The sequence below is a fragment of the Podarcis erhardii genome (assembly GCF_964252035.2).
Source record: "Podarcis erhardii genome assembly, chromosome: 9".
In the NCBI taxonomy this organism is placed as follows: domain Eukaryota; kingdom Metazoa; phylum Chordata; class Lepidosauria; order Squamata; family Lacertidae; genus Podarcis; species Podarcis erhardii.
Window position 1 is genome coordinate 42,427,406 of NC_138512.1, and position 13,693 is coordinate 42,441,098.

Below are 13,693 nucleotides of genomic sequence, written 5' to 3' on the forward strand. Positions count from 1 at the left end.
TTTTCACATCACAAATGCACAAATATGCTTATAGATGGAATACATGGTTACATGCAACTTGCATTTGCACAGGGAACGTATTCATTTTCGCTTTCTACATGGGAAACCTCTGCAATTTTGGCCAGTGCTGCTCTGCTTAAAATAGGAAAAGCAAAAACAAAGTGTGTGCACCCTTCAACATTTCTGAACTCAATCTTGTAATCTTAAGTGCTACACTATCATTTATTAATTTATACATCAAAAATGTGTAATTCTGTTCCAAGATCCTAAACATACAAGATAAGAGTATTTTTATTTATTTAATCTATTTTTTAAATGCCCATCATCACTTAAGATCCTAGGATTGTTTATGATATATCCATTAAAATTAGTAAGTAAAACCACTATAGCAATGCATCAAGTAGACTTCATCAGTTACTGCTGGATTGTAGCCCTTTGGAGGTGCATGTGGTAAATTATTGTTGGGTTTCTCCAGCATTGTTTAAATACCGTAAATCAGTTTTCCCAGTTGTTGAATTTGATTTTCCCAGTTGTTGAATTTAACAACTGGGAAAATTGATTTGTTTAAACAATGCTGGAGAAACCCAACAATGAAGTACCACATGTACCTCCAAAGGGCTACAATTCAATAAATGCGATTCCACCACAGAGAAGACCCTATTCCATGTCACTGTCCAATAGATGACACCTATCAGCAGAAAAAAATTAAACATGTTTCATTTCCTTTAATCAAGTGACAGTCTAACCTGTGGATCTCAGGGCCCAGGCAAGCTGATACATAGATGAACTCCACAATGCAGCTTACGCTCAATATGTTCTAGTCACTTGATTAATGAAAACGAAACATGTTTAAATTAATTTATTTAATAAAAACCGCGTGAATGTGCAAGTGAACAAAACAATAGTTCAAAAGAAAAAAGGCCCTTCCAATTTTAGATGATGAACCCATTTCACGGCCTGTCAGAAGAGACATTCCCTCCTGTTTGGGAGAAAATGAGAAATGCCTCTTAAGAAGGCATCTTCTCCCTCATATATCTGTAGAAACTTACATGAAAAATATCTGAGGCTTTATTTAACTAGGGATACGTGTTTTAATCAAGCATACTCTTGCAGTGCAATCCTAAACATGTTTAGTCAAACATAAAAACCCACTTTTTTCAATGGGGTTACACTGAGTAAGTGTGTTTAGGACTGCATTCTTGATTGACTGATCAGCTAAATGTTGGTTATAAGTGCTTTCTTCTGTGTTACATAAACCTAGAATAGTAGAATGGGGTCATTCATCTTAAATGCATTCAATACCTGTCTGAAACTAGAAGAACTGAAAATTAGTGTTGGTAGATTGGAAATGGCCCGTGTTTCTATATGCTTTTGGTACATTTTTGCCCTTACTTCTTTATGAGCTAGGCCTGCAAAAGGATTGTTTTTTTTAAACTCCCCAATCTGTTCAAAGTTAAATGTTCTCTAATTTTACCTACCAAACTAACACACACAAAATTTAACTACAAAGGCAAAAAGCTACCAACAAACCTTTACAGCTCCAAGTTGCTCTTTTCTGAATCTTTCCAGAGGTTTGATCAGCGTTTCAGTAACACTAAGGGCCTTCCAAGGAAGAAGAAAACCAAATATTAGTCTTATAAGCTTACACCGTGTACTTACAAATATTTCAGTTTGCAGAATTATTGTAGATCTGTTTCCATAATTTCAAAGCCGAAGTCAACCTTTCTCTCAGGCCAACAGCTACTTTGCCATGAGAAAAAGCTCCAATTGTACGTGTACATTGTTTTATCAGTCATCAATATTTGTTAAAGGGGTTGGAAGAGTCTTGCCAGAGTACACACCTTCTGTGCCAAGGTCATTTTGGGTACTGGTGCATGAAGGTGGTGAATGCATGCACTAGACCCATATACACAACCGGGCTCATTTTCAGAATTCTGTTTTCCTTGTTTATAGAATCATAGAATTGTAGAATTGGAAAGGACCCTGAATATCATCTTGCCCAACCCTCTGCAATGCAGGAATCCTGCCCACAGCCATTCCTAGGTGGGCTTGAACAACCAACCTTCTGGTTAACAGCCACACACACTGACCCATTGCATCACAATGCACACAAACTATAGTATATGTACTACACCAGCAAAGTTTGAAAGTTAGCATGCATTTTAATAGGGGATTTCTGCTTTCCTCCTTCAGCAGAAACTCCAGATACAAAGCAAGTTGCACGCTAGACAGATACAGAAAGTATTTAATGGAAACAAAAAGCCAATAATGTCCTTTTTTAAAAAAAACGTCAACTATATAAATTGAAAGAATATTAACTTCTGTATTATCATACAGTCAGAAAATTATACTAAATTAATGACTGACATTTTAAAGTCTATAGGATGCAGGAAGTTGATAATACTCTATGCATACCCTTTAAGAGTGAATGAAAAGCCTAAACTTTGCTTTCATATGCTACAGTGGAAGAAGGATGTGTTCTTTGATGCCTAAATTATTAATACCTTCAGTATTTGTCCATATAAGAAAAAAGTACTGTTCTGGGCTCAGACTAGATATTAAGAACATGGTGTCTGTTCTAAAGGCATTCTTCGAAGAGTCTCCCACGACCCACATACTAACTGCTCTGAGTTCCAGTCTGAAAGAACATTTTGCACTCATTCCATTGGCAAAGGAACAGCTGACCTTTAGTTGGTTAGCACATTTTTTTCTTTTTTAAAAAAGGGAACACATTTTTTTAAAATATATGATTTATTGTAGCAGAGGAAAACAAGCTTCTCAGATGCTGAAAAAATTATTTATTTACTTACAACTTGAAATACACAGAACTATAGTAACTTATACATAGATAAAGCAACCTTTTAGAGCAGGACTTAAAAGTCTTATTCATTTTCATTTTCCCTTTTGTTGTTGTCAAAACATACCTAAAGCATTTTCAAGCGCCCCATCAAAATATAATCTTTTTTTTACTTCCACGTCTTCAGTTTAGACAGCTCCCATCCCTCTTTCCAATATAGCCGCACAAGACACGTCACATGTAAGTTCCTTAGTAGAAAGGACTGTGCAAAATTTGAGTTGGTCTGATCAAACTCAGGAAAGTTTCTTAACCTGACTGAGCTAAAGTTTAGGTATATGCCTTTATATTATTTCTATGAGGCCTTTCACCATCCCACATGACTGGTAACAGCCCCTTTCCTACATGCACCCACAAAAGCTAGGGGAAGTATCTTCTTCCCCATCTTTTTACCCGGGTGGGTAGATCTTGTGTTTTCCAATACTTTGCGATGAGTATTCTTGCTGCTGTTGTGGCGTACATAAAAAAAGTTCTATCCTCCTTTCACACCAATTGGCCGACTGTGCCCAAGAGAAAGGCCTCTGGTTTCTTCTGGAAGGTATATTTAAATATCTTTTTCATTTCGTTATAGATCATCTCCCAGAAGGTCTTAATCTTTGGGCATGTCCACCAAAGGTGAAAGAATGTACCTTCAATCTCTTTACATTTCCAACATTTATTATCGGGCAAATGATAATTTTTTGCGAGCTTGACTGGTGAGTATTTACAATTTTCATTGGTTGCAAATACATTCGGTTTCAAATAAATTATTTCTAGTAGCTGAAAGTAGAATGTTAAATTATTGACCATTGTCTGTTTGTCAAACATTGTCAAACAGGAATAGTGTTGTAAATGAGTTTATTATCGGACAAATGCTAGAACATTAGCAGTGGCAAAGTTTTTATCGGTGGTTGCAAGAACAAATAATCCATATATTCTGAACAAAATGCTTGTTTAACCTGGAGGTAAGCTGTATGTATTGTGTATTGCTTTGTAATGATTTGTTGGGTCTCTGGACCGTAATAAAGACTGATGATTGTTATCTAACGGAAGAAAATCTTCTGAAGTATTTTCACAGCTACAAAGAAAAAGGTTTTTCCAAATTGTAATTCTTATTTATGACTGCATTCCTTTAAGGGTATCACCAAATACACTTGTAATGCCTAACCAGCTGGACTTGTATTTTTGGACACCATCCAAAATATCCTCAAGTGACCAAAAGAAAAATCTCTCTCAATTTCAGCCTTGGGGAATTTAACCAAGTTACAGAAGAGTGTGTTTTTATCAGATCTACCCAATAATAGCTTGTGGGAATTTTTCTAAAGCCCCATGTTTTCTTTCAAAAAATGACTCATTTATTTCACATCCCTATGGAAAAAAACGACATTAAAAAAAAAAGTAAATGGGCTACTGATAAAATGTTCCACATTCACTGATCTAAGAGAACAGGCAGGATGTCAACACTACAAGCATATATTTCCTAATCAGCAACCTGCTTTTGAATTTGTGAATATTATTGTAATGAGGTCTTAAGGAAGGAAATGGGTCTTTTAAATTAAAAAAATAGTCTATATTTTCATACATTTGCCTGAAGGGACTATGTTGAATAGGTCACTGAGTGCCTTTGCTGGCAAACAGGGAAAAGAGGGAGAGAAAAGAGAATGGGAACATGAAGAACTCATGGTTTGAAACTGGCTTGTTTTGAAACTAACCAGAGTTTGCACGCGCCCTGGTTCAAACTATAGAAGCCAACATTAATGGAAAACAAAAGCTTCCAAGCTCCTTCTCTCAACTGCACAAGCCCAGAAGGAGGTTAGGCTCTGTCATACAGTGGTAAACCTCAGATGCCCGTGTCCTGTGAAGCCCACTAGTTGCCCTTGCACATCTGCAAGCAAATTTACTCTTCCACCACTGTCTTGCTACCACCAAATTTGCCCCACCGCTTTTTGCCACTTCTGTCAAAAAATCAAACATTTACTTTCCTTGCCATCTTTTGTTCGGTTTCTGCAGTGCACTGCAATGCTGAGCTCAGTATTGCTCTTGCTGCCCTAACCTTATTTCCAGTTTCTTCCTTCATACTTCTTTCGATCACAGATAACACTAAGCAGTTGTTCTTTTAAAGTTGCTTAGTTTTATTGTTATTTTAACTTTTTATAAGCTATTCTGGAAAGCTGTTGAAGGGTGGGCTATATATCAAAACAATTTTTATTGTTGTTAGCCACTTTGGGAATTCTATATGGCAAGACAGCAAATAAAGAAAGGGCTGCCATATGTTGAGGAACTCTACCAGCAAATTCCATTAACATAATTCTGTGCAGCTACTCAGAGTAAGACATATTTGTGGCATATACTTCAAGTTTTCAAAACATTTTGGCAGTAATAGTTTTAAGGCCAGTTTACACCACAAAACCAGGTGCTTTACAAGGCATTCTATGCACAGAATGTTGCACTGAAGAGGAATTTCTGTGAACAGATGCATTATGGCACAGAAAAATCAATAAAAATTCACATCAGCCTACGGTGTCTTCAACAGATTGTAAAAAGAGAAGTCAGTGATGCAGCTAATCCCAAGACACTACATAACCTTTTTTTTTTAAGGTTGCAAGAAGAACGAGCTGTTAAAGAGTGGCCAGAGTTGGAGGAGTTCCTCTGGGAAGACTTTGTAATTTCGACTTTAAAAAAAAAAAAAACATCTGAGAGAGACTTTTATATAGCTTTGGCCTGGAACCAAATTTTGTGTGGTGCTATATATCCTAACATTCCATTGGTTTCAATGGAACATCTGTGGAATGTTGGCACTGCTAAAATGTACAGTGAGCTGAAAACATAGACAAGATGAAATATAGTCTCATTTTATTCCATCTGCCAGCACTAAGGTGGCATACACACAAAAGTCAAAATATTTGCTATAGCACCCTGAAAGCAGAAACTCACAGTGAAAAAGATAATGAAGAATTTCATTTTCTGCACTAATTCCTTCAACTTTCAAACTGAAAAAATGGTGTCCTTTAATTCCAAAGAGTTGATGATCCTTTGCATGTGTGTTCATGCAATTTCCTTGTATGAAAGGTTTGAAGAACAGTGGAAAGTGCCATGAAAATGAGGAGTCCGGTAGATACAGTGACAGAAAACAAAAGCTAGAACCAAGTGTATTCTTAGTGTTCTGAAGAATTCAAGAGTTTGTGCCTGCTAAAAACAATTTCAAATGGAGTCTTCTACCACTGCCCTAAACAGAACACTTCAGTGATAAGAAACTGCTGTGTACCGAGTCAGACCACTAGCCCATCTAGCCCAATGTTGTCTATATTCAGTAGTGACCAGAAGGACAGCATGTGCTGATCTCACTTCTCAATGCCGCCAACAACTTACCAGTATTTCTCTTTGTTCTTCTAGATTTTTCAGAAAGTTAGAGAATTCATGGAGGGATGCATCTGCAACAGGAATAAAAACATCAAGACACATGGTATACTATCAGAAAAGTAGGAAAAACTAAAGAATATTACATGCTCATTGCCCCTCATTAACATACCTATACATCGTTCATCATCTGTTTCTGCATCACCAATAAACTCAAATTTAAAGTCTCTCAGTGAATGGGCAAACTTTCTTTGGGCAGCTGAGAGATCTGTAAAGAAAGAAAAAACATAAATTTCAAATCAAGAACCTAGAAGGAACAGAGTGCAATATTTACGTTTAATTCAACTTAAATTGAAATTTTCCCATGAAGAGGCTTGTAGATCATGCCACAAATGCACAAAAGATTAAACTATAATAAAAGTTTGTGTAATTTTATGCTTCTTAAAGCTACACTTTCAAATCCTTTAACTAGCAATGGAACCATTCACATGGACCTGCTCATAACACTTCACAGTCCACATCCACAACAACCTTCAACCAGCTTACCTAACTAGGTAAGATAAATATAAATTGTCAGTGGTGCTTATGCATAGGCCTAATAATTCATAATATCCATTCTCATTTGGACAGATAAAGGATATTGCATTAGTCAATTGCTTATTTTCTATTTTCCTTCAAGAACATCTTCTCCTAAAGTATGGCAGCCACAGATCAACTTTTCCCCAAGACAGAAACACCTAATGTGAAAACTAGTGATAGAAAAACTCTTAATGTTGTGGACATAGGGAAAATGATTCCCTTTGGAATAATGGAAATGAGATATATTCACCTGAAGTATGGAAAAGACAGGCCCAGGATAAAGGCTAGGCTCCCAGAATCTCATATTCAAGTTATTTATAGTTCAACAGACATGGCTGAAATGGAGACGCTTTACAGATATGCAGACACAAAAATTTTAATCCTGTCTGAAAGTTAGAAGGCAATTGGAATTACTATCTTCCCTTTTAAACATGGATGCTATAATAACGACAAAGTTATCAAAGTGTAGCTACATATTACCGTAATTCCTATAAAAACCAGATATCCCATTACATCCTTATGCGATCTAATATGATTTTAAAACTGTAAGAACTGAGTATTGTCTCAACAATGAAAGAAAAAAGGGACTGCATTGGCTCCCCCCACCCACACTAAAAGCAACAATTCTGCCAAACCATCATATTCCAAAGTACAGTTTCAGATTCCATGCTGATATGCCAATTACACCCATATAGATTTCTACCCACTTAAGACTGTTGGCATTTATAATTAATTGGTGCACTTAAATTCACCACCTACCAATACAAAGGCCATCCACAAAGAACATCTGAAATGCAAATAATATTGTGGGGAGGGGCAACAGGTAGAGGCTAAGATTTTAGCAGCCAACTGATGGTGCATTAGCAAGAGGGGGGAAAATACAATGTATTCATTCTGCTCTCTCATTGTGGATTGCTGAGAAAAAAAGAAACCAGCAATAAGAACAGAGGCAACGCATCCTAAAAGCAATTGCTATGATAATGGAACTACAACAAAAATATTTTTACAAAATAAACAGCACTTGAGTCTAACAATGAAACCGGGAGGAAGGAAGCTGTTTCCAATGCTTAACATGCACACACCACACAAATACTAAATAAAGCCACTTCTGCACAATGGAAGTTTGACCCTTCACAGGAGATCCATGATTAGATTCCTTAATGTCTTTATTTCTATATAAAAGCAACTATGACATGTTCTGAATTCAACTGAAGCAGCGATACTTGAGTAGGGCGTGTTCAACCCTGACTTCTACAGTGTTTTTCTGATCTAATGTCCTTGAGAGTCCCATGGACTGCAGGAAGATCAAACCTATCTATTCTTAATGAAATCAGCCTTGAGTGCTCACTGGAAGGACAGATCGTAAAGCTGAGGCTCCAATATTTTGGCCACCTCATGAGAAGAGAAGACTCCCTGGAAAAGACCCTGATGTTGGGAAAGATTGAGGGCACAAGGAGAAGGGGACGACAGAGGACAAGATGGTTGGACAGTGTTCTCGAAGCTACCAACATGAGTCTGAACAAACTGCGGGAGGCAGTGGAAGACAGAAGTGCCTGGCGTGCTCTGGTCCATGGGGTGACGAAGAGTCGGACACAACTAAACAACAACAAATTTCCTTGACCCCAGAGCTGTTGCATTCCTTTCAGTGAAGGCAAAGGGGGAAAGTACCTCATTGTCATCATCTCAGCTTCAATTGTATATGCTCTTAGCTGTCAAAATTTCATCCTTATGTGATCTAATATGATTTTAAAACTGTAAGAAAACTGTAAGAAAACTGTATGAAAACAAATACTATATCATGTGAACATTTCACTCTTTAAGCGTTATATGAGTTACTTATTCAATTTGTGAAATGGTGACAGTTAACAAAAGCAACATACAAATGAAGATATAACTGAGTGTAAACAACACACAGCATCTCCACAGACAAAATGTCCATGGGATTTTTATCTTAAAAGTATCTGTCTAGCTTGAGGTGGCCTAAGCATACATAGTTTATCATTCACACTAGTGATGAGAATGGTACATTGTATAAAAATTGTCACGTCTGTACACATTTCTTGACAACTTTGACTCATGAGTCAATTTTACACATAAGGTTATCCCATAGAAATTTGTTTGTAACTAGCAGATAACACCAAACTGGGAGGGGTAGCCAATGCTGCGGCAGGCAGAATCGGGATTCAATATGACCTTAACAGAACTGGGCCCAAACAAACAAAATGAATTTCAACAAATGTAAGGTTCTACACTTAGGCAGGAAGAACCAGCTGCACAAATATAAGTTGGGGGACACCTGGCTTGCCAGTAGTACATGTGAAATGGATTTAGGAGTCTTAGTATACCACAAACTTAATATGAATCAACAGTTCATCAAGCAGCAAAACAAACTAAAGCTATTCTAGGCTGCATCAACAGAAGTATAATTTCCAGATCAAGGGAAGTAAGGTAATAATTCCACTCTAGTCTGCCTTGGGTCAGACCATACCTGGAGTACTGTGTCCCAGTCTGGGCACCACAATTTGAGGAGGTTATTGACAAGCTGGAATGTGTGCAGAGGAGAGGGCGACCAAGATGATCAAGGGTCTGGAAACCAAGTCTTATGAGGAATGGTTGAGGAAACTGGGTAGCTTTAGCCTGATAAAGAAAGGACTGAGAAAAGGTATGATAGCCATCTTCGAATATCTTAAAGGACTTTCATCTGGAGGATGAAGCATGCTTCTTTTCTCTTGCCCCAGAGCCTAGGACCTGAACCAAGAAGAAAGGAGATTCCAACAAAACATCAGGAAGCACGTTCTGACAGTAAAAGCTGTTGGAACAGACTCCCACAAGACTCTCTTTCCTTGGAGGTTTTTAAGCAGAGGTTGGATAGCCTTCTGTCATGCATGATCTAATTGAAATTCCTGCATTACAGGGGGTTGAACTAGATGACCCTTGGAGTGCCTTCCAACTCTACAATTCTGTGATTCATGAAATCTTTCACTCCAATGCTAAATCAGCAGAGATAAATGTTTACTATATCTTAATATAGTATGTTTAGGATCAGGGTATCCAAATACACTTTTATGCCAAGACACAGTATGATATGTGTGTAAGAAGCTAACTAGTTGAATGTATAAGTTCCTCTCCTTTATTTGCTCTGCACTTTAACTTGGATGGGTCATATGGCGATAATAAAGAAATAGATTCTGGATGCAAACTTAGTTTACTTCTTCCTTCTAGCATGTTTGCTTTCAAATTAAGTTGAGTCAACTTCTTCAAAGAGTTAATTTCTGCCAGTTTCCTCATAATTATATGTATGCACACACTGTTTTAATTACCATGTAATTACTAAGCTAATAAATAGTTATAGACTTTATTATGAACTGGGCTTAGGACAGACAAGTATATAAAACTATTCACATTAAGAACAACACAAGGCCTAGTTTAGTTCACTGAACCCCCTATTTATTTGTACCCAAATCACATTAAGAGGATAATCTTAAAACATATTTTCATATAAATTATTCTGATCTTATCACATCATATTTTTCAAAAAATATAATAACCACCCTAGGTACTCTTGTATTTTTAATATAGCACCACGGTATGCAGTCTGTAGGCATCTCACTGCAAAACATTCCTGGAAATGGGAATGTTTATTTATATTCACATATACAAGTATTTTCAAGAGTTTGGCTGGAAGTACTGAGTTTTCCTCCGGTTATAAAAGCAGACTGCAGACATTTTGAAGTACGTAACTAGCACTATAACTGATCTATTATGGGGAAATGGATTTATGGGGTAGTTCTTTCAATGAGAATAACAAAGCAGGTGGCAGATTAAAATACAGCATGCTCACTATTTCAGGATTTCATTTTGTGTCTATCCATCTCAAAGGGCCAGTACAGCCCAAATACTTTGGCTAACACACCATCAACTACATGCCTTCTTAAACAATCCAGCAGTAAAATCAGCAGCTGCTAGGCCCTTGACCACCTTTGAAAACCTTCTCCTGGTAGCAGAAGGACTCGGCAAAGGGACCGCAACTATTAAAAGAAACTACATAAATGCATCCACCTTCCTTGCTGCAAGTTTTCTACTAGCTAAATTAGTTTCTCTCCAGTCCAAAATGCAGATTGTACCACGTAATCGTCAGTTTGCTGGCCAAACTAAGAATCAAAGTAATTTTACTTAGGTTGGAGGTACAAAATCAGTCCTTTTAGATCCATGTGCTTCTGCTACACAAAGCAGTTAAGGCAACCAAAACTTTAATTTAGGTTAACTAAAGATAAATGCTGGATTAGGTCCTAAAGGTAAATGCCTGGATTTGTACCCAAACATCTCATTATAAAGGAAAGTAGGTCTCAGGGTTCCACTTACAACCTATATTTTAACAGAATACAAGCAGAAGATTAAGACATGATTACACTACCTTATGAATAATATTGTAACAAGATGAACCTGTGCTATGCTAAGTTGTCATTCATAAAGCTGAAAGATGGGTGTGAAACAGTTTACATGTTGCTGAACGTCAGCTTCCATCTAGCAGCAAGAATCCATCCAGGAAACACATTCTAAATTGTTTTCATTTCCTTTTATCTAACAAAGCTTAATTCTAGAGAATGAAAGAATGATCCTAGACTAATTGATGGGGACAGTGATTACCATGTTGGTCATTTTTGGCAAATGTGCCACAAGTCGAGTTCAAAGTATATGATTACATCACTCTGATACATGCAGCATAAATGTATGTCAACATAAATATAGTATTTAATAATAATAATAATAATAATAATAATAATAATAATAATTTTATTATTTATACCCCACCCATCTACCCCGTACCATATAACTGGTATGAAAGGTACTAAAAAGCAGTGAATTTGAATATTCAAGTTTGTACATGAATTAAAATATTTTAAAGAATATATTCCTATTCCTTTAAATGGAGCCATTAGCAATTAACCTATTGCATGCAATGGAAAGAGGGGTGGGGTGGGCAGAAAAAGAGAGAAAATTTGGAACACACAGTAAAGATATTTAGATAAATACACATGCCAGAACACATACTGTATTCATTTTTTTTCATATTCACAGTTAGAATCCTATGACTCAGCTGCTGAACATTTACAAGAGGATGTTCGATGTCCTTGTGCCAGTAGGAGCGCAAGTGACAGATGCTCATCGTAAACCACATTCCACAGCATAGGCATGTACTTTTGTGTCATGCACAAACCTCAAACTGTAGTGGCACATTTAAGACTAACAAATGTGGCATACACTCATGAGAGCCAGAAAGCTGGAGCCCACTGTCAGATCCCCCAATTTAAAATAATAAGAATAATAATATTCTGAGGCTTACAGTGCAATTGTACACATGTTTACTCAGAAATAAGTCCTACTATGTTCAACTAGGCTTACTCACAGGTAAGGTTGGATCAGATTTTAGGCCTAGTAATTAAATTGAGATTTATCCATCTTTGCAAGTGTCTTATAAAGGCTACTATTTAGGGGGGGGGGCATATTACAAAAAATGAGCAAGTTATCCCACTTGAAATGCTTACTCCACTGAGAATTTACCAGTCACAGAAGTCATTATTGTTTAATATTAAAGCAGAGCTTAGAAAAGTATATATTTTTCTTCATATCTAAGATCTGAGATATGGGTGGCTTCATCCAGACTGTATAATTTAAACTTTGTTACTAAAACATTTCAAGCACTAAACAACAACAAGAGATTAAAACTAAGACAACTTTATTCAAACAGGCATCTATAAGCTACAGTGAGATCACTGATCTAACTCTGGCTGATACTTTAATAAAGGTTTTGTGAAAACACTTTGGAAAGACAACAAGCGATAGCAACAAATAAAAATGTAGCAGCCCATAATTAAAACAATATGAAATAGGCAAGGCAGTGGACACAAGAAAATATTTCAGGCGATAGAGAGAGAAACAAAGATTACGCAATATAATGGGCACCCCACTCTTGGAATATATATATTTGCATTTACTACTTTGAACCTGGATAGCCCTGTGGTAACATCAATAGTAACAAGATGACTTATTTATAAGCAGATTCAGTGTCTGCATTAAGAGACTTTTCTCCTGTCAATCAATTTATTTTGTTTATTATTAACATGAGTGCCTGTCATACACACACACCCCACATTAGTTTTTCCAAAACTGACAATATAAAAGTCATAATTAGTTTCAACCACAGAAGCTGAGAATCTGCTGCCAACAATAGGTTGGTGTAAACAAGTTTTGTCAAACCACATTTTTGTCGGCGTGTGTCTAAAAGGTATGATCTATCTTTTTGTTTCATCATTGCGGACTTTTATCACTTAGTCATACGAAGTATATTTATACTTGTAAAACTCTAAATACTCTGTGACTAAAAGTGTAAAAACACAAACACTCGACACATTCGACTTCATTTTTGTCCTGCACTGTTCAGAACTCATCTTTCTGCATCTCTTGTTCTGATTCTCCCCCTCCCCCCCCCCGATTTGCAGGGGGTTGGAGTAGATGATCCTCATGGTCCCTTCCAACTCTACCATTCTATGATTCTATGACCGCTTTTCCTAGGGCTCTGCTTGCAATGTTCAAACTCAAATATTAATAGTCCTTGTGTCACACTTATTTTACTATTTGTTAAATTTGTATAAATGTCTTTATGTTAAAACTTGCAAATGAAATGGGGTTGCAAGCTCACACCACTCTTCAGTTATAATCACATTTGTATACAAGCTGCTTCATATTCCTAGCCAAGTAGAATAAAAACTGGCTTCATTTTCCCCTGATGATCTGATGTCAGTGCTTCTTACTTTAAAGAAGAGGGAAGTATATGCTATGCTGATGTTGTAGTAGGAGCTAAATAAAGAATGTTCTGCATGCACACTTAAGTAGAACAAAGGGTAATTGTAGGAGGTTGTCCGT

The 13,693-nt window shown here is 36.8% G+C and overlaps 1 protein-coding gene across 2 annotated transcripts in view; it reads right to left on the reverse strand.

The window, feature by feature from the left end:
* Window positions 1-13,693, reverse strand: part of ARHGAP10 (Rho GTPase activating protein 10) — a 107,221-nt gene that overhangs the window by 69,076 nt on the left and 24,452 nt on the right. For both annotated transcript variants that reach the window (XM_081875301.1, XM_081875302.1), the window contains exons 2-4: window positions 6,363-6,458; window positions 6,203-6,264; window positions 1,531-1,602 (exon numbers count right to left, since the gene is read on the reverse strand). In XM_081875301.1, the coding sequence (XP_081731427.1) occupies window positions 1,531-1,602; window positions 6,203-6,264; window positions 6,363-6,458 (230 nt within the window). The remainder of the gene's footprint in view (window positions 1-1,530; window positions 1,603-6,202; window positions 6,265-6,362; window positions 6,459-13,693) is intronic.